General features: G+C 42.2%; 2 protein-coding genes across 15 annotated transcripts in view; one reads left to right on the forward strand and one right to left on the reverse strand.

Moving 5' to 3' along the window:
* LOC140128194 (surfeit locus protein 4-like) overlaps nucleotides 1-21,579 on the forward strand; it is a 319,398-nt gene that overhangs the window by 127,317 nt on the left and 170,502 nt on the right. For all 3 annotated transcript variants that reach the window (XM_072149711.1, XM_072149710.1, XM_072149712.1), the window contains exon 3: nucleotides 1,438-1,580. The gene's annotated coding sequence lies outside the window, so the exon portion shown is untranslated. The remainder of the gene's footprint in view (nucleotides 1-1,437; nucleotides 1,581-21,579) is intronic.
* CACNA1A (calcium voltage-gated channel subunit alpha1 A) overlaps nucleotides 1-21,579 on the reverse strand; it is a 224,356-nt gene that overhangs the window by 77,897 nt on the left and 124,880 nt on the right. For all 12 annotated transcript variants that reach the window (XR_011855123.1, XR_011855122.1, XM_072149702.1 and 9 more), the window contains exons 12-28: nucleotides 20,665-20,777; nucleotides 20,447-20,559; nucleotides 19,796-19,927; nucleotides 19,339-19,411; nucleotides 19,144-19,261; nucleotides 18,473-18,540; nucleotides 17,658-17,764; nucleotides 15,423-16,229; nucleotides 13,642-14,060; nucleotides 9,116-9,257; nucleotides 8,527-8,656; nucleotides 5,964-6,023; nucleotides 5,539-5,645; nucleotides 2,729-2,828; nucleotides 1,413-1,573; nucleotides 966-1,103; nucleotides 422-623 (exon numbers count right to left, since the gene is read on the reverse strand). Coding sequence is in view for 10 of the 12 variants with exons in the window: in XM_072149702.1 (XP_072005803.1) it covers nucleotides 422-623; nucleotides 966-1,103; nucleotides 1,413-1,573; nucleotides 2,729-2,828; nucleotides 5,539-5,645; nucleotides 5,964-6,023; nucleotides 8,527-8,656; nucleotides 9,116-9,257; nucleotides 13,642-14,060; nucleotides 15,423-16,229; nucleotides 17,658-17,764; nucleotides 18,473-18,540; nucleotides 19,144-19,261; nucleotides 19,339-19,411; nucleotides 19,796-19,927; nucleotides 20,447-20,559; nucleotides 20,665-20,777 (2,990 nt within the window). In the remaining 2 variants the exon portion in view is untranslated. The remainder of the gene's footprint in view (nucleotides 1-421; nucleotides 624-965; nucleotides 1,104-1,412; nucleotides 1,574-2,728; nucleotides 2,829-5,538; nucleotides 5,646-5,963; nucleotides 6,024-8,526; nucleotides 8,657-9,115; nucleotides 9,258-13,641; nucleotides 14,061-15,422; nucleotides 16,230-17,657; nucleotides 17,765-18,472; nucleotides 18,541-19,143; nucleotides 19,262-19,338; nucleotides 19,412-19,795; nucleotides 19,928-20,446; nucleotides 20,560-20,664; nucleotides 20,778-21,579) is intronic.

Consider the following 21,579-nt stretch of genomic DNA (forward strand, 5'->3'; position numbering starts at 1 on the left):
CATTGTGACTCTTTGGATTTGCACTATTGCGAGGAAAGCAAGAGCAGTGCCATGACTGTATTGTACACAGGGCAATACTTGTACTATGCAGCTCAAAAGTTGTCATTTGTGTTAGGTCTCATGTATATGACATTGGGCTTCACCTGGAATGGAAACTGTACAAAGCACCCGCTGGAGAAGACTGGTGTGCGCTCCTCACCTCTCCCCTCTCCATATTAAGTGTAGTGGCACAACACAAATCAGACTGAAAATAGGGCCCGCTCGGCTTGGTGAAACCAGGTGTCGTAGACCTCTATGGCTTGATCCGGTGCAATTTGTGATCATGTGAATGGAGCCTGCTCTTATGGGCAGCAGTAAATGGAGCCCAGGCCTATACCACCATGCAGAGCTGTACTGTACCACCCAGGAATTATTTACACACCTCATTCTTTTCTAGACTGTAGTCCTCCATCATTTTATCCCCCTGCTCCTGGAAAGTAATGATAATCAAGGCTACAAAAATGTTGACAAAGAAAAATGGGAAAACCACAAAATATACGACATAAAAGATGGACATTTCCATGCGAAATCCGGGCCTGGGTCCTTGGTCTTCATAGGTGGCATCCACTGAGTGCTTGAGTACACTGTGGAGATGAAGGCACAAGAGTAATGCGCCATTTAATAATGCGTTTTGCATATCTACAAATGAGTATATCGAGACAATACAATGGTGAAAATTGTGTCAAAAACATATAGATGCTCTGTAGCCATTTTTATTTGTATGAAAAGGAGGTGTTCCAAAAAGATGAGCGGCTTTGCACCAATCAGGTGGTTTTTTAGATACAAACTAATCATGTTTTGATGACCTGTATATCTATGTAAAAGACATAGACATTGTAAGAAGATAGACATAGATGCATCCAGAGGCTGAACCTATGCAATCACTTACACATATAACAGTTTCCTAAATAAAGACATTTTCTTACTCTGGCCAGCCCTCTCCCGTGGACACAGTAAAGAGGGTGAGCAAGGCCCACAACACATTGTCATAGTGGAAGGGCCATTTCTTCCATTCTCGCTTCTGTGCTTTGACTTCATTCTTCTCATACACCAGATACTCTCCTCTAGAGGGACACAGAAGGACACAAGCATTCAGTATAAGGCACAAGTGAATTGAATTTCAGATATATTTTGGTGACCTCAAAATTTTAATTTCAACTAAAACAAAACTACAGACGCTCTAGCTGCCAAGATGATGAAGATTGGTGCTTAGTAGAAAGACTAAGATTAAAACTTATAAGGTAAGCTTATTGTAGGACTATATCCTCAGCCAGCATGGCTCTTGTGTGCACACAACTAGTAGCGTATCATCAATGTTTTGCTGCACCACTGATCACAATGTTTCAGGTTATTAGAATACTGTAGTCACTTACCTGCAGTCTCTCTGAAACTCTTTAGATTCATCGGTACAGTAGAAAAACTTCCCTTTGAAAAGCTGGACCGCCACCACAGCGAAAATAAACATGAAGAGCATGTAAACAATGAGGATATTCAGGACGTTCTTCAGGGAGTTCACCACACAGTCAAACACAGCCTGAAAGGTGAGAGATCAAAGTAAGGAGAGAGCTTGTACTGCTATTTCTGAAGGTTATATCGGTGCCGGATTCTCCTGAATGGTTAAATGGTTATAGATTATTGCTATCAAAACCACCATTTACATGACTCCATAACTCTGACTAGTTTTAAAGAAAACGGAGCAAAATGAAAAAAAAAAACTAAAGGTGTATGCAATCAAACAGTGCACTACGTCTATCTTCATCCTGTTACTTTATATATAGTGAGATATATAGTGATTTTGCAAGTTTTCCCACCTACAAAGAATGGAGAGGTCTGTAATCTTTACCATAGGTCACTTCATATTCCATCCAAGCCTTGTGCAGGTCTACAGTTACACAGCTCTTGGGTCCTTCCGTGGTGAGGAGGTTAGAGTGTGATTGCTGGGTGTGTGGACAGATGTTTGTACAGATTACAAGATCAAACAAGTGCGGAGGAGGAGGAGGGGAGACTGCATTTTTGTTGGTAGGTAGGTAACTTAATACTTATTTTATGCAATAAAAATGCAAACTACCGTATACACTCGAGTATAAGCCGACTCAAGTATAAGCCGTGGCCCCTAATTTTACCACAAAAATCTGGGAAAACCTATTGACTCATATAAGCCGAGGGTGGGAAATGCATTGGTCACAGCCTCCCCAGTATAGCCTGTCGGACCCTGCCCCATAGTATATAGCTAGCCCCCTGCCCCAGTATATAGCCAGCAGCAGGGGAAGCCAGAAAGGTGAGTTTTGATATATTTTTACTCGAGTATAAGCCGAGTTTGGGCTTTCAGCACATTTTTTTGTGCTGAAAAACTAGGCTTATACTCGAGTATATATGGTAATTATTTAAAAATCATATAAAATGTGATTATCTGGATTATTTGAGATCCTGTTCTCACAGGTGAAGTGAACTATGATACACATTACAGACATCTCCATTCTTTACAGGTGGAAAACTTTCAAAATTGTCAGAGAATCAATTACTTATTTTCCCCACTGTGGAATCGTGGTGAGTTCTACAACTTTTTGGCAAAACATATGTGCCTTTAGGATACTACAAACCTGAGCCTAACTAGCTGAAAACACATTGCTACACCCATGTGAATATTTATGTTTGTGATTGCCCATACTGGAGAGACAGGCATACAAACCTTTAGTTTGGGCAGTCGCTTAATGGTTTTTAGAGGCCTCAAGACACGCAGTACACGCAGAGACTTGATGGTGCTTATGTCCTTGCCTTTACTTCCTCCTCTGTTGTGAGACCATAAAAGAAAGGGAAACGAGAAGAAGAGAAAAAGAGGAAGAGGCAGAAGTAATCAGGAGAAGGATGTTAGGTAGAAAGATGGTGAAGAAGAGGTTCACCAAGAAAGGAGAATCAATATTAGAGAAAGGAAGAAAGAGGCAAAGGAGGCAAAACATTGAAAAGAGCGAGAGACAGAGATGAGCATGGGACGTGAGCATGCATGGTAGAGGAATGAAACGTAGTCGGAAAACATGCAAGCAGACCAGATACAAATATTAGAGAGGGAAAATATTAGATTGAGCAGAGATATTGAAGAAAAGAAATTTAGATAGAAAGGAAAGAGGAGAAAAAGAAAAATAAGAGAGAACTGTTAGTGGAGCTGGGTGCTCATTCTCCTTGGTGCTTACATGTCAAATGCCCTGGAGTATTGACCACATGCTTTGATATCATAGCATTCCCATTTCAGACTTGCATTTATACTACTTCATGAAGTCCCTAAGCGTCACAACTGTGAGAGAAGTGAAAATCCCACATCGTCCTCACTAGCACATTGTACATTCAGGATTTGATACCACTGAGGAGCTGTTGAGGGACTATATTACGTCTGGGACTGGGTGTACAATGTAAGAGCCTACACTGCGAGATGAAGATGTGCGAGCAAAAGTGGTGAAAAAGACAGAGAAGATAAAGACAGAGCACAAGAGGACATTACCGCTGGTTGCTCCTAATGGAGGCAGCCGGTGTAGGAAGAGAGGGAATTAATCACAAACATGGAGACATTGACAAGACACCACAAACACCTTCAAAAAGAACAAGTATGTGAACACCACAAAACCTTCAAAGTATGTGAACCTTCTGGCAAAAGCCGCCTAGTTCCAGGCAGCACCATAATGCAGACCTTTTTCTACTCAATGTGACGTGCATATAGTGTATATACATATATCTAAAACACCAAGAAAATACTACAAAAATAGGAATGGTCTATAAGAAAACTGTTAGGTCGGGTATATCTTCACAGTTCTCCTGTTTTTGACCTTAATATTTACTCATTTATAGATAAATACTTTGCTCTGATGCTACAAAGCCTGGGATGAGCTTATTTCTTAAGGGACTCTTAGGACAAAGAGGGACTTCAGATATTCACAGCCAGGACATGAGTGGTTCTGAGATACACATGTGCTCTAGTAGAAAGTGTCCAGTGAGTGATAATACTGACCAGACACTGATACATATAATATATGACATACACAATGAATGTCTGGTGGTTAAAGAAGACAAAATCCAAACAACACACTAATTTTATTTATCATTTGTGAAGGGGCAATGCAAATACCCCCTACTATGTGGATGTGAGAACATTGGCTGAATACAGTATAATGCATGGCCTACTCTCTGTGATCGTGTGAAGTCCATGCCTTGGGTCCAGCAGTCAGTATCATTATTAATATATGTTCTTTAAATCTCTATATCTTATCATTGTCAAATAGTTAAAATAATCTAAAAATGGATATTTTTGGTAAGGAGCTGGAAAGTCACAAATCACTGCATTATTCAGTGAATGTACACTGCCACTAGGCAATCGAAATTATCAAGAGACTGAAAAGCATGTGATCCCCTTCCTGGAGGATGTAGCCATATCATTGTAATCAGTGAATATTGTTCAACAAGGATTGACGCTCACCCTCCCACAACTGTGAATGATGGAATAAGAAGAAGTGACAGGAAATTGGTGAACGTGTTCTTCCTCTGCTGATGACATTCAACATCTCCTAGACTCATATTACAGTACAGGACCATTCACAGCTCTACAAGAAGCAGAGAGCCCTATACCACATATAGGTATGCAGCCTTAGTCCACTTCTGTCCTAGGAGATCACCTTTGTTATTTATTATGGATGATGAGACCACACAGTGGCTATATGTAAACTTTGTGAATCGAGGATTGTACCACCTATAGGAAAATTGCCAGGTTACCCCTCGGATGGTCCGACAGCAGCTTATATATATCTACATATATCTATAAACATTACATAGCTGGTGAGCACTCATTTCCAATTTTCTTAATACATGTTCATGTAATTAATAGTTCACATAATCTACTAACAGATTATCTCAGAGAACAAAGGATTGGGCATGTTGAAATCCCCAGACAACTATGTGATAAGACTGGGGACACCACCAGAAACATTGGGTTGGTCTGTCCTATAGACATAATGTAGGGGGACATCTTTCAGCAACATTAGATCCTTTCTGCCACTAAATGGCTCATGGTAGAAACCCTCCTCCATCACCCCTCAAAGGATTTTAACTTTTGCATTTAAAATCCACATTGGGTTATCCAAACTCTGCCTGTGTGGCCCTGGCCATATTACAAATATAGAAATCATTATTTTTGCATCTGATGGATACAACTTGATGTGGTGCAGGGCTTCCGATCAAACCTGTGCCTGTGCCTGGTAGAAATTATGCATTGGAGCCCAGAAGCTTCATGTTACGCCTCTGCACATGAAATGTATTGCTTTGAATAAAAGTTTTATTCACATTTTTGTTATATTTCACAAGATATGCAACATGTCAAACCCAAATATATAATGTATCTTATCAATTGCCGGGATAACGATCATCATCCGTGGAACTACATGCAGCATTGTGTTTATTAGAAATGGGAAACCTTCTGCAGTGTTAATACATCAAACTTGAAGGAGATTTGTTACTTACGAAAATGCAAACGCCACAAGAGCACCACATACGACGATGAAATCAAGAATATTCCACAGATCTCTGAAGTACGCTCCCTGGTGCAGGATGAGGCCCAGATCCACCATCTAAGAAGACGAATGGGACCCTTGTCAAACCAAGTACAACCTTCATTTCATTTGTTAAGCTATATGTATCTTATGTAAATAGAAGCTGGGATTCATGAGGAACACAACCTCATGTGTGACTACACCAGAGATTAGACTGTGTATAGGTTCTACATTATGTTATTGACCATAGAATTTAACCATTCATGGGGTCATTTGAGAAGACACCACTGGTTTTTTTTATCACTGAAGAATATTGTAAGCAGCAACCCTAAAGACCCCAGACTATTGGTTATCACTTTATTCATCATTACACTTCATATTGGCCTTGGCTCCTACCTTTATAACCATTTCAAAAGTGAAGACACCAGTGAAGACATAGTCAAAGTAACGAAGAACCTGCAAGACAAAAAAGGTAATGCAAAAGGCTTGAAAACCTCAGTGTGCAAATACAAAGGCATATATATATATATATATATATATATATATATATATATATGTGTGTATATATATATATATATATATATATATATATATATATATATGTGTGTATATATATATATATATATATATATATATATATAAAACCACTATAGAGTTCTATTTATATACAACACGTTCTGCTTCATTTGTCCCACTGGGACCAATGTTCCCATTATTTCAATCAGCCTCCATTCTCCTCCCTCCATCTCCTCTCTTATTCAACCCCCTTCCCCCTGTGGGAACTGTCCGCCGTGTATAAAGAGAGGAACTGCAACGTAAGCATGGCTGCAGGAGGGCGGGTGTGATGAACGGGCTGTCACCGCAACTCACACTGGGCCCTCAATGCCGCACCATCCTCCTGTGCTGCTTAACTCTTTCACTGGGAAACATAGTCACAACATATTTACATACCCTGTAATTAGATACGCAGAACGAAAACATATGTTTGAGCATAACTCATTCTAGCCAATTGGAGCAGAGGCATCCAATTGGATACTATGGGCCACATTTATCAAAACTAGTGCAGTCTGTACTATGTGCAGTTTGCACCAGATTCATCAAAAGTGGCGCATGTTCCTCATTAATCTGGTGCATTCTGCACTGCTCGGGAAGTGTGCACCATTTTTTTTGGTGCACTGTGTTAATGCTGCAGAATTGTGGTGCATGGTCCAACTCAATTTTGGGAGCCCTTTTGGTGCACATTTTTTCTGCCGTGTCGGACACAGACCAGCCACGACACAAAACTGGTGGAGCCACGTGCAAGCAGTGTGCACGTTCTTTCAATTGCAAAGTCACACAGAAAACTGTAGCAAACACTTTAATAAATGTGGGCCAGAGTGAGACAAAATGAGTAAACAAATCCAGAAAATCGCATTGGTTTTTAGAGAATTTATTTGCAAATTATGGTGGTAAATAAGCAGCATGGTGGCTCAGTGGTAAGCATTACAGCCTTGCAGCGCTGGGCACCTGGGTTCAAGTCCCAGGGTCAACACCTGCAAAGTGTTTGTATGTTCTGTATGTGTTTGTGTGGGTTTCCACCGGCTCCTCCGGTTTCCTCCCACACTAAAAAAACATACTGGTAGGTTGATTAGACTGTGAGCCTCATGGGGACAGGGACCGATTTGGCAAACTCTGTGTAGTGCTGTTTAATCTGTGGGTGCTTAAGTATTTGGTCACCTACAAACAAGCAAGATTTATAACTTCTTCTTTAAGAGGCTCCTCTGTCGTCCCCCACTCATTACCTATATTAATGGCTCCTGTATGAACTAGTTATCAGTATAAAAGACACATGTCCACATCTTCAGTCATACTCCAAACTCTACTATGGTGAAGACCAAAGAGCTGTCGAAGGACACCAGAAACAAAATTGTAGCCCTTCACCAGGCTTGGGAGACTGAATCTGCAATAGGCAGCAGCTTGGTGTGAAATCAACTTTAGGAGCAATAATTAGAAAATGGAAGACATACAAGACGACTAATATTCTCCCTCGATCAGGGACCCCACCCTATGGAGTCAAAATGATCACAAAAACGGTGAGCAAAAATCCCAGAACCAAAACCTAGTGACTGACCTGCAGAAAGCTAGGCCCAGGGTAACAAAGGTTACCGTCAGTAACACACTACACCACCAGGATCCTGCAGTGCCAGACATGGCCAGTGCTAACTAGTACATCTCTGGGCCCATCTGAAGTTTGCTAGAGAGCATTTGGATGTTCCAGAACAGTATTGGGAGAATGTCATGTGGTCAGATGAAACCAAAGTTGAAATCTTTGGTAGAAACACAGTTCATGGTGTTTGGAGGAGAATGATTGCTGAGCTTCATCTGAAGAACACCAGACCTACTTTGCAGCATGGAGGGGGGGGGGGGGTACAACATGATGCTTTGGGATTGTTTCTTTGTAAAGGGCGCAAGACAACTCATCTACGTATGTGAAAGAATGAACGGGGCTGGGTCTTTCAGCATGACAATGACCTAGCCAGTCTCCTGATCTTCACCTCATAGAAAACCTTTTGAGGGAGTTGAAAGTCTGTGTTGTCCGGTGACATCCCCACCAAAGACATCACAGCTCTTGCATGGAGGAATGGGCCAACATTCCAGCAACAATACCTACTTTGTGAAGACTTACAGAAAACATTTGACCTCTGTCATTACCAACAAAGGATATAACAAATTATTGAGATGAGCTTTTGTTATTGACCAAATACTAATTTTCCACATTTGTCTCTCATAGTTGAGGTTCTACCGATGATGTCAATTACAGCCTCCTCTTTTTTATGTGGAAGAACTTGCACAATTGGTGTCTGACTAAATTCTTATTTCCCCCCACTGCATAACCCTACAGAGGTGTTTGCTATCAGCATATCTACCTACTAAGGTACATACTAAGTTCAAGTCCTGTAACTCTGGAAGTGTCACTCACGTTGTTTCTTGTTGCCTGAGGGTACACCGGGTCCTCTGCAGCGAGGGCAATACTGCTCATGGCGATGACTAATAGGATGCACATCTCAAAGTATCGCAGGGTGACAATGTAGTGACACAAGCGACGGAGACTGAAATAAACAACAGATAATGTGTGAAGAGAGTGGGCAAAAGTACCTCAACCTAAAACATATACAGGCAGTCCCCGGGTTACATACAAGATAGGGTCTGGAGGTTTGTTCGTAAGTTGAATTTGTATGTAAGTCGAAACTGTATATTTTATAATGGAAGTTCTAGACAATTTTTTTTCTTTTGCCCCAGTGACAATTGGAGTTTCAAAATTTTTGGTGTAATTGGACCAAGAATTATCAATAAAGCTTCATTACAGACATCTTACAGCTGATCATTGCAGTCTGGGACTATAGTAAAGCATCCAGAGAGCTTCACCAGAGGTCACAGTGGGCAGAGGGGTCCGTCTGTAACTATGGGTTGTCTGTAAGTCGGGTGTCCTTAAGTAGGGGACCGCCTGTACAGTCTAACTAGATGGTGGGGCTTAACAATATATAGTTTCAGACTAAACAGAAACTCACGGATTAGTAGTGGATAAAATAAACATGGAGCTGTATGGAGGCATCGGTTTTGGCCCCTTCCCCTCGTCGTCATCTTCTTCTTCCTCCTCTTTCTTCTCATCTTCCTTCTGAGGTAAAGGAGACACAGCGACTATCTTGTTCACTAAGGGTAGAAAGAGAGATGTAAGAAGCTGAAAGAAAGTACAGATCAAAGATTTATAATATATAATATAGTATAGATTACACATTTATAGCTTTATTACTACACATCTGAAATGCTTCTGAAATCCTGTACAGTGAATCATTAACAGGAACCTTGCTACCCCATAAAGTGACAATGGTTGCTAGTAATATTGGGGCTCTATTAGGTACACTTAGGGAAGTGTCACAGCAAAGTTGTTGTCAGTATTTTGCATTAGTGTTTGGAACTCGGAAAGTGGAATTGAAAGATTTGTACTAGAATTCTACTGTGTAAAACTGTCCTTAGGGTCAACAATATGCAATGTGCTGACCCCGGCTTGGCTGGACCCAGCTTTATCCATTCATAGAGATGTGTTATGTTATGAATTCCATCCCGACTGTAGGCCTTGTGTACTAAATTTCTATGAACAGTACAGGACTGTGCAGTTGCTTTTTTTAATCAAGTCTATTTTAAAAATGAAAAAAATCATGTAAAAACACATACATCAAAAACAACAACTTCAACCCATACAGCTCCAGTCTATCCAAATTTGGACATACACAGGTCAAAGAGCAACCCTAACCATGGTGAATCAGATAATCCAGTGTTCCCATTGCTATGTCATGTAAAATTATATGTCATGCTTACATCTGAACATAAATTTACTTTTACACCCTTACACGTATCTGTACACATAAACAGAGTATATGATACTGGGGAGGTTTTTTTAAATTTATTAAAAAGCAAAGTGGAGCAGTTATTCATGCCAAGGATACTACCCAACATGTAAGCCAACAAGGTGCACAGATAACAATAGCTATGACCTAAAGAGAAAATATACTAGATACAGGACCTCATCTACATGACTGCTGCTGTATTGTCCCAGTTTTATTACATATCCCCCCCCCCCGCTACTGTGCTTCACTGTGCCATAATTGATGATTGGCGCCTCTGTCCCACCTCAAAGACACTAGGAAAGCTTGACTGGCACCTCTCTTCCTGTGTTGCTAATTTTGGGCAAGTGACCTGATTTGGGTAACATTTGTCTGGTGTAATGCAATTTATCTTATATAGTGACCTTCATTGTGCTATGAAAATAATCGGCTCTTGTGAGAATTCTCCCGCCCCGTACCACTTTATCTCTGACTTACTTCAATAAACGCTCCTTGCTTATTCTCCATACATGCTTTTTGTAGGGTGTAAGATGTCCAGTAAAAGCAATTGCCCCAAAAATAAATAAGCTAAGAAGCCCCCGTGGAAGTCTTATGACAACCATACAGGTTAACCCTCAAATCTTGTACAAGTTTGTTAATCTAGCATTTCTGCTGTGTATGACTGTACCACATAACTACAGGCCTACCTACAAAGGTAGATCAGGTGGTAGGAGCATCCATAGGACGTGAGGATAGCTCTATTAAGCCGTATTCTAAAGAGGCTACTGGGGCGTGGAGCAGCCGGAGCTGAAGCTACATGGTGTGGCTACTCCACGCCCCAGTAGCCTCTTGGATCCTCCTACCGGAAATCTTCAGTGCGCAGCTCCTTGTATCTTCAGAGCAGTGACCGTGCAGCCACAGGCCTGCTGTTCTGCGCATGTGCAGATGGCAGGCTTCGCGGATGAGGGCGTGCAGCTACGAGGAGCTGCATGCCAAAGATTTCTGGTAGGAGGATCCAAGAGGCTACTGGGGCGTGGATTAGCTGAGCCTCAGCTCCGGCTGCTCCACACCCCAGTAGCCTCTTTATAAAATTTACATATTAGGGAATTAAAAGTTATTAAAAGATTGTAGGGACGTGAGGATTAGCTCTTAAAAGGGCTATCCTCATGTTCTATAGATGCACCTACCACCTGATCTACCCTTATAGGTAGATCTGTGGTGGTAGGTTTCCTTTAAGACCTGAGAAAGCAGGGAAGGGTAAGGCCCATTTCACACCCAAGTATGTTACACTTCTGACTTACATACAAATTCAACTTAAGAACAAACTTACAGAACATATCTTGTACATAACTCGGGGATTGCCTGTAGTTTATTCAGTTAGTTTATTGTATCCGTTTACAAGCACTGTAACCTCCTTTGTCACACCTTTCAAGGGCGCAGCCACATGTTCAGCTAGTGTTGCATTCCTGATGCAATGCTAGCACACGGGGGGGGGGGGGGGGGGAGTTAGGACTCTGGTCTGATCACACTTACCAGGGAAATGCATGCGATATCTGGTGTCTTGTATTGTTTAAATGCAAAACACTGCCTGCAGTCCAAGTCCTGCCCTCTGTGCACTTGTGTTGCATAAGGACACGCAACACTGGAAAGTGAGACCGTGCCATAAGCTCTCGTAGGAGAGTCTCATTACTAGAAATTATTCAGACCCCTTTACATTTTTCAGTCTTTGGTTCATTGCAGCCAACTGGCATGAAAGATCATTTTTTTGGCTCATTCGTATACACTCAACACCCCATGTTAACTGAAAAACACCAGAAATATAGATATTTTTGCAAATTTTTTGAACAAGAAAAACTGAAATTTCCCATGGTCATAAGTATTGTGACCCTTTGCTGCTCATTTTTAATTCACATGCTGTCCATTACCTTCTGATCCTCCTTGAGATGGTTCTACTCCTGCATTGGAGTCCTACTCAGTTTAATTAAACTGATTTTACTTGATTAGGAAAGGCAAACACCTGTCTACATAAGACCTCACAGCTCACGGTGCATGTCAGAGCACATGAGAATCATGAGGTCTAAGGAACTGCCCAAGGAGCTCAGAGACAGACTTGTGGCAAGACACAGATCTGGCCAAGGTTACAAAAGAATTTATGCAGCACTTGAGGTTCCTAAGAGCACAGTGGCCTCTTTAACCCATAAGCCAAACTAAGCAATCATGGGAGAAGAGCCTTGGTGAGAGAGGTAAAGAAGACGACAAAGATCTCTGTGGCAGAGCTCCAGAGTTGCAGTAGGGAGATGTGAGTCACCTATCACTGCAGCCTGCAGCACCCGGGGCTTTATGGCAGAGTCTGGAAGCCTCTCCTCAGTGCAAGACATAGGAAAGCTGCATAAAGTGCAAAATACATGAAGAATCCTGGACTGTGAGAAATAAGATTCTCTGCTCTGGGTGTCACAGGAAACGCATATGCAATTGGGCTGAAGTCTGCCCCCGTGGGCTAGCATTGCTTTTTCTACACACAGCACTAGCGAACTTCTGTAGCTATTTGGCACTCCAGCACCTGCAGACCATATGCATGCTATTATATAGAGCGGCAGTCATAGTGTCGGTCAATTACAAGTTAGCGCATAATTTTATCTATTTTAAATCACTAAGAGAAAATAGATTCCTTCTATGAAGAGCATTGTGCTGTGTGGAAACTCAATTACTGTGGGATATTTACTACAGCATAGATGTGCATAGCTTGCAAAAAGTAGCTCAGCGCTCCTCCAAAGTCTCTGCACTAATGAGCCTCATATATCAGGGAGTAAAGGGACATTAGCAATGCCTGTGATCACATGAATAATGTATACCATATGGGTATACCATCCTCTTCTTCATAGAGAAAGCCTGTGAGTCCTGCCTCCCACCCTCTCCTTCATAAAGAAAGCCTATGAGTCCTGCCTCTCATCCTCTTCTCCATAGAGAAAGCCTGTGAGTCCTGCCTCCCACCCTCTCCTTCATAAAGAAAGCCTATGAGTCCTGCCTCTCATCCTCTTCTCCATAGAGAAAGCCTGTGAGTCCTGCCTCCCACCCTCTCCTTCATAAAGAAAGCCTATGAGTCCTGCCTCTCATCCTCTTCTCCATAGAGAAAGCCTGTGAGTCCTGCCTCCCACCCTCTCCTTCATAAAGAAAGCCTATGAGTCCTGCCTCTTATCCTTTTCTCCATAGAGAAAGCCTGTGAGTCCTGCCTCCCACCCTCTCCTTCATAGAAAAAGCCTGTGAGTCCTACCTCCCACCCTCTCCTTCATAGAGAAAGCCTGTGAGTCCTGTTTGAACATACATATTATAGGTCTCCTTATAAATAAACTTGTATAGGGAAACCTGGAATTCATTACAGTTGGTGGGCGCAGAACAACTCACAGGTTATTTCTATCTCTGTGTACAGAGGAATTACCTGCTGTATCTACGCTTGAGGGAAGGGGAAGTAACAGGCCTCCTCTTTCTCACAGGCTTCCTCTGCTTTCTTTATATCTGTATGTAAGGGACTGAAGAATCACAGACTTTCTGTATGTGTGTGAAGTTACCAGCCATGAGCTGACATGCTGCATGGCCACCCCATGACAGCGCTAAAGGCCTTGACACAAAATCTTTTACAAAGTGACAAATGCAGATCACTCAGCATTAAACATTGATGCAAAGAAAGAACAAAACTCGTGGTAAAGAGGCATCACCTTGTCCCACAGCATTCTCCACAGGTGGAGGGAAGGGCGGTGGTATATCCACTGTGGTCTGCTCTGTAGCTTTATTTCCCTTGGCTGTTTCAGTGGGGTTACTGAGGGTTTGGCCAGAATCCGGTGCAGTGGAGGGGGGGCCAGAGTTGGTGGGGAGAGGTGTCCTTTTCGGGGCAGAATTTATAGTGGGAGCGCTGTTGTTGTTTGCACAGTTGGTGTGATTTCCCATTTTGGCTGGGCTGTGGTTGAGGCCTCCTCCACCCCCCACTGCAGGAGGTTCAGTAGTCACCAGCTTGTTGTTTCGGATGTTATCCATATTTTCAGGCTGTTGGCTTTGGTTTTCCTGGCGTGAACGATCTTGAATTGGTCGGGTGGTAGAAAGATTTGGGCCTGAGCTGGGAACGGGAGCTGTAGGGTCCCTTTAAGGAAAGCATGACAAGGTTAGTCATTGGTTTACACATATTGGGAAAGAGTTTCTTCTCAGACCAGACATTCTGAAGACAAAGTTTTCAGTGCCTCATGTTGAATTATAAATTTAGCTCATGTGTCTGTAGCTTTTTTCTAACTTTTTCTATTTTATGTATACTTTTGGCTCGGGCTGCACATTTAGCCTACTCAATCTCTTGCAATATGCTATGGCCGTATTCCCACATTGCGTATGTGTAGCGTTTATAAATACAACGCAAAGGCTGCGGCAGGAGTGGCTTGGAAAATCAGAGATGCATTTCCACCTGCAAATGGAAACGAGGATCATGTGTTTTCCATTCTTTCCATTCAAGCCAAGCTCCTCCCCTGCATTTAAGTGCACAAAACAAACAACTAAGCAGATCCTACACAGCCAAGGTCATCAGTTCTTGAGTATATATTATTAAAGGGGTTTTGTGCTTTTGCATTTTCAAAGTATACTTATCCCTCCAGAGGGTATCCCTGGCAGCCAACGTCTCAACTCATTGCCAGCAGTGGATTATAAGATTGGCGGTTTAGGTAGTAACCCAGGACCCAAGTCTTCTAGGGGGCCCATGGCCACCCAAACCACCCACCAAATTTTATACTGTGATGGTCTTCACCCCATGAAATCCTTGTACATCTGTTAACGCTCTCAGTACACATGTACACAAGAGCCATTTCAGGACCTTTTGAAGGTCTTCCAAAGGCCTCCTGAAACCACATATTGAAATCAAGCAGAAGGGACACATCATTGATTCTAGTACCTTATGTAGTAAGCGAATTTCAGACTTGTAGGAGCTATAATATTCATACAGCCAAAGCCCATGTCTTAATCCGCTCCTGCTCATTGCACATGTGACACCTAAGCTATTGGCTAGACGTCACATGAGTTATAAATGTGACATCATTGTTGATGAGCTAGCGGCACCCTCCTTTATTTTTCCCTAAATGCAAACTAATTTAATAGCAATTATATTATTTAATTAATCATTTCCTATTTGATTATGTTATCACATGAACTATTCCTTTCGGATAAAAGTTTATTCTACATTTAGCGTCCTGGTCGATGATGGTGGAGCCCAAAACAAGTTGCATTAGAGATTAGAAAAACCAGTATTTTTTTTCCATCACTTTCAAAGTTTCCCCATTTCAAGATGGAAGTTTTGAAATGTTTTTTGTACATAGAAACCTCACATGTCCTTAGGTTATATCTTATACTACTTCCACTAAAGAGTATGAAGCTGAGCTTCAAGACTAACACTACCCGTGGACTTGGAAGTTATGACATAGGAAAGCAGTTTTCATGTGTTCATGCATTGGGAATCTGTACTCACTTTCGTCTCCGATGTCGCCTCTCTCTATCATCTCTCTTCACATCATTTTCATAGGTGGATTGTGCAGTATGGCGATGCCTTCTTCTTCTCTCACCATCAGGTCCTTCATTTTCTCCTCCTCCACCACCACCACCACCAGTCTCCCGTGTTCTTCCCCCCTCCCTCACATGTCGCGTTCTTCTTTCTCCCCCACCTGCTCCACCTCTTCCACCACTGCTGGCCATATACTCAGGTTCTTCCCCAGTTCTGCGATGTACCCTATGTCTACGGTGATCTCCATCTCCACGTGGCAAAGGTGAACCACTTCTACTCTCTTTGCTTCCACCACCTCGATGTCTCCTTGGTTGATCCTGTGGGGGGCGCACCCCTCCATCCACTTCTCCTGTCCTTTCCTGAAGCCCCATATCCTGACTATCACGACTGATGTCCTGCTCTTTACTTCGTGGCCTCCGGCCTTGATCCTGACCCACATCATAAGCTCGGCCTGCCCGCTCTTGAAACCGTGCTTGTTTACGCAGGTAGTCCTCTGCTCGCTGGTGGGACAGGCGTTGTTCCATGGGTGTCTTACTTTCTCCTGGTCGACTTTTGTTGGTGTTGTTGTTTCGATTTTCTTGGGGATCAACAACAAGTGGTCGGTCCAGATGTGTCTTAACATCAGGACGTAGGAAGGACATTTTCCAGCGCTCTTCAGGATCCATTTCACTGTACAAGGCTTCCCGACTGTTCATCAAGTTCTGTCTACGTATCTCATTTGTACGTTGCTCCCAAACAGACATATTGGTCTTCTGGTTCTTTTGTTGTTCTTTCCTGCAAGATATAGAAGCAGAGAGAGAGAGAAAGCTAAATGATAGATATGAGATCGTGGTAAAGAAATGTTAGGAAGTCGTCTCATCTCTCCTGGGGTTTTTTTACTACTGTAAATACTTGTATTCCCAATAAAAATATTTCTGGAGCGTCTGTTCTTATAACTCTCTGTGATGTTACTCTGCTATTAATATTAGAAATGTATGTATAAAATTACAACTGTTGAGAATTGACTGTTACCATTTGCCAAAATAGTGGGGCACATTTACTAAGAATGTGGGAAATTGCACTAAAAGGGGCACATTTTACTAAGGGCTTTGTGATGGGTTTTTTTCTGGCGGACTTTGCACGTTCTTTTAGGTGTAAACTAAAACTGCACATGTATTTTAGAAGTGTTAGCGCCGCTATTGTGTCTCACTCAACCCTTTTGTGGTGCAGCTGCACTAGCCACCGTGTGACACAAATAAGGGGGTGTTCCGGTACATGTTGGATTTATCATGTAAAGTCTGTCACACACCCTATGTTGCGCCACAAAACAGTTTATGAACTCTGTCGGGCCAGTGATTTCTGGCGTACGTTCTTAATGAATCTGGAGTACCAAGGATTATACACAGGCACTTTAAGTGCAGTTTATCATTCTTAGTAAAAGTGCTTTGCCCGTGTATAATGCTCAATGCGACAGATTCATTAAGGATGTGAGCCAGAAATCATGAATCTGTGGCTTCCCAGCACTGGCCCGACAGAGTTCACCAACTTTTTTGTGGTGCACCTGTAACATAGGGCGTGCGTCAGAATTTGCATGATAAATCAGGCGCACGGTCCAACTGTGCACCAGAACACCCCTTTATTTTTTTGTCGCATGGTGGCTAATGCAGCTGCACCACAAAAGGTGGTGCCAACAATTCTTAAATATCTGTGCAAGCATTTTACATCTAAAAGAACGTGCAAAGATAGACAAAAACTGGCACAAAGCAGTTCAGGACGTGCCAGATTAATGTTCGCTACTTTTGAGTAAACTGGCGCATTCTGCAGACTCCTCAGGTTTGCACTACTTTTAATAAATGTGGCCCACTATGTCCAAAATATAAGTTAGTTTGCACAAAGCCCAAGTCAAAGCCAAAGCAAAGCAAGACGAGAGAATCTTCTGCTGAACCAGATTAGAGGCGAATAATAATGAATGATCCATTTTGGGAAGTCTAGTCTTTGAACCTCCTATTAGTTAGAAAAATACACCAAATTGCGCATAATTTTTGGCACATGCTCCTTTTCATGTGAAGTCACAAGAAACTTTTCCTACACAAAAACCATTATGAAAAAATCTACTTGTTCACTCAATGATAAATTTGCCCCATGCTCATTAATGTTTTAGTCATAATATATTAAGGTACAAAGAGAATAGGAGACACTACGGTGAGGGGGATAAGTACATACGCTGCTATAGACATGTTGGTAGCTGACAAGGGACTGACTTCTGCCATCTCCTTTGCCTTCTGCATTGCCAGTTTCTGATTAGCTGCCTCCTCTTCTTCCTGCTCATCCTAGAAACATAGAAATGTAAGTCAGATACATACATAGAGGGGTTATTTATCACAGGTTTTCCTGTGCATTTAGGTTGCCTCAAAGTTGCATTTTTGAGAGTTTTTTTTAGGACTTTTCACTGCTAAAAAGTCTCACATGACTATTTGTACCTCCTTGCAAAAAGTGCCATAACAGTCTCATAGTAAGGGCCAAAGCAACTTTAATGAATCTGATGGGCAGCTCCAAAAACGTATATATAGGGGTGGTCCCCTACTTAAGAACACCTGACTTACATACGACCCCTAGTTACAAACGGACCTCTGGATTTTGGTAATTTACTGTACTTTAGTCCTAGGTTACAATAAAAAGCTTTAACAGTTATCAATGGCGTCTGTAAATAAGATTTATTGTTAATCCTGGTTCTTATGACACTCCAACGTTTTTAAAATCCAATTGTCACAGAGACCAAACTCAACTTAAGAACAAACCTATAGAACCTATCTTGTATGTAACCCGGGGACTGCCTGTACTCGACTACAAGCAGAGTTTTTCAGCACAAAACAATTTCCTGAAAACCCCAAACTCCGCTTATACTCGAGTCAAGGAAAGTCAATACTCACTTTTCCGAAGCCCCTCTCCCCCCGCAGGTCTTCTCTTCTTCCATCCCTCAGTGTGTGTAGCGGCCGTTATGTACCCTTTATGAAATTTTCTATATAAAAGCAACGTACCTTGGTCAGCTCCTGAGCATTTGCGAGATTGTCCACAGCGATAGCTAAGAAGACATTCAGCAGTGTGTCTATGTGCACTGGTTAAGGAGAATACACACATTTCCTTTAACTATTATTCTTCATAATGTGGTCCACATCTATCAGAGCTGGTGGTCTGTACTATGTGCAGTGGAGTGTGCAGGGGGTGGCAGATTTATCAAAACTGGCTCCCGCTCTTCATTAATCGCTCCCCCAGAATGCAACATTTCTTTGGTGGGCTTTGTTTATGTTGCAGAATTGTGTCACAGACAGAATTGTGTTGCATGTCAGTAATAAATGGGGTGCAAACTCTGACTAAGCTCTAACATACCAATTTAAGTGTACAATCTTGTCAGACACAGTTCAGCCACAACGCAAAACTGGTGCAGACACTTTATAAATACATGTACAAGAAGTTTTCACGTTCTTTGCGGTTCAAAGTCAAACAGAAAACTGGCGCAAACACTTTAATATGTACGGGCCACTGTGTTGAGGTGTGGGGCTTGCACAGTACAATAACTCGCCAGGTGTGCGCATTGTGTAATATGGAAAATTGAAGTTGAAATTAGTTCTACCTAAATGAAGACCATTCTGCTTGTCTGTGGTACTTCATTATTACCCTCTACAACTAGTATAGCTTATTATAAGGATACAGTTCCCAAAAAGGGTGAGGATGATGAAATAGATGGAGGACACCATGCCAGTATTTACTCCTCCCTGAGACTTGATGCCATCGTACATTACTGCGTTCCAGTCCTCTCCAGTCAATATCTGATGTTATGAAAGGGTTAGTTAAATGACAGCAACCAGAATGTAAGTTTGACAGGAGAAATTACCAGATTTCATACCTGAAAGACAGTCATTATTGCTGCAGGAAAATTATCAAAGTTGGTAGATGGGGTTTTGTCATTAAAATTGAACCTGTGGACAGAAGAGGGGGATGTGGAGAATGATATCATTCATGTGATGCTTCTCAGTCATTTTGGGGAATATGCAAATACGTTTTCCAGGATGGGATAAGGAAAATATTGCCTCTTAGCCACCTTGTAAGGCAGTTCCCTTAACATCAAGCATGACTTTCTGGAAGCCTAACGACATGATGCAGGGTAAAAGCCAAACCAATAAATCTATTCCAGAAAGAACAGATTCACAACTGTAGACAGCACTGTTTGGATGTGTTTGCATCTCATCAGTACAGTGCAGGGAAATGGTTTAGCTGAGTAAGAGGCTTGTGACTAGGAACAATAAGTAAGAAGACTCCTAAGCAAATGAGATTATAGGAAGATGGGATATGTGGCTACTCACTGTCCACCAAACAGCTGCATCCCCAGTAAGGCAAAGACCACAATGAAAAGGAAGAGCAGGAACAGCAAACTGATGATGGACTTCATCGAGCTGAGCAGAGAGATTACCAGGTTACGGAGAGAGGCCCAATACCTGCAGAAGAGAACGTGTAGTGAGCACAAGTAACCTGCAAATGTAGTCAGCGTCTGCTACAAAACTCCTGCCACTCTCCAGCAAATATGGACTACATGACCCTAAAGCCAGTAGCCCAGGGCTGTAGTATGTAATGTTGTGCTGCTCTGAGCAGCTTCTCACCACCAGTCTTTATGGAAAAACACTCCTATTCTCCCAGAACCTCACAGCTGCTGCCTTGGCAGCTTTTGTCATATGTAATCTCCACATTACATGAAAATCTAATGTAACACAGGTCACCTGTGCAGTGTGACTGTAGCAGCTGGTACGTGTTATACCATATGCCCTCAGAGATTCTTTGCTTTGTCTGATCTCACATTATACAGGTGATTTATTTAGTAAGAATATGACGACTCCAAAATTGCAACTACTGTCAATGAGGCATCAGTAGTTCATCGTACTATTGACCACACAGTGAAAGATATCCCTTTACTACACATGTGTAGATTGGTAGATGTTTCATGTACCAGGGATACCTACTTTGTAACCTTGAATATGCGCAGCAAGCGGAGGGCTCTTAAGACGCTGATTCCAAAGGAGGTTCCGGGCTTCACCATTGCCCATATGACCTCAAAGATGCTCCCAGTGATAACCTGACAGACACATAGAAGAAGGATTATTTATGCTGTGGTACCTCTGCCCACAGTGCACCAGGCAGGTGCGGCACAATATCTGAGAAGAGTAATGTATGTACTTACGGCACAGTCAAAGCAGTTAAAAGATGAATGAAAATAAGGCCTGGTTCCAAGACCGTACATTTTTATAAACATTTCGGACATAAAGAGCCCAAGGAAAATGAATTCTGCATAGTCTAAAAAGGAGAACAATACACAGTTAGAAACTACTTGGAAAACTGGTATCAGCAATAAACCATAAACAGGTGGTCCCCTACTTAAGGACACCCGACTTACAGACGACCCCTAGTTACAGACGGACCCCTCTGCCCATTGTGACCCCTGGGGAAGCTCTCTGAATGCTTTACTATAGTCCCAGGCTGCAATGATCAGCTGTAAGGTGTCTGTAATGAAGCTTTATTGATAATCCTTGGTCCAATTACAGCAACAAATTTTGAAACTCCAATTGTCACTGGGGCAAAACATTTTTTTGTCTGGATCTACAATTATAAAATATAGAGTTTCGACTTACATACAAATTCAACTTAAGAACAAACCTCCGGACCCTATCTTGTAACTGCCTGTACTGCCTTCATGTGCACAAGCCTTACAGGACACTGGAGTTGTAGTGTGGCTGCTACTATTGGTCCAGTTGTTTCATCTGTGCCTATTTAGAGGACCATAACAAAACCCTACTAACAGGATAACATGGAATGGCCAAGATGTCAGGGAGATTTGCAATAGCTGATCAATATTTTAATACAAATTATTCAGCATCTTTTCTTTTAAATTACCAGGCAAAGGAAGAAAAGAGAGAGATATGTACAGGCCACATCTGGAGAAGAACAAACTAAGGCTGCATTCACACACATGTATGGGGGACGTATATACGGCCGATATACATCCCCCATACACTTCTATGGCCTCACGACCCTGTACGGGAGTGGTACGGAGCAGCACTGTACCGCTCCTTAGCCTGTAGGACAAGTCCTATCTTTC

The sequence above is a fragment of the Engystomops pustulosus genome, chromosome 4, assembly GCF_040894005.1.
Source record: "Engystomops pustulosus chromosome 4, aEngPut4.maternal, whole genome shotgun sequence".
NCBI classification, from domain to species: Eukaryota; Metazoa; Chordata; class Amphibia; order Anura; family Leptodactylidae; genus Engystomops; species Engystomops pustulosus.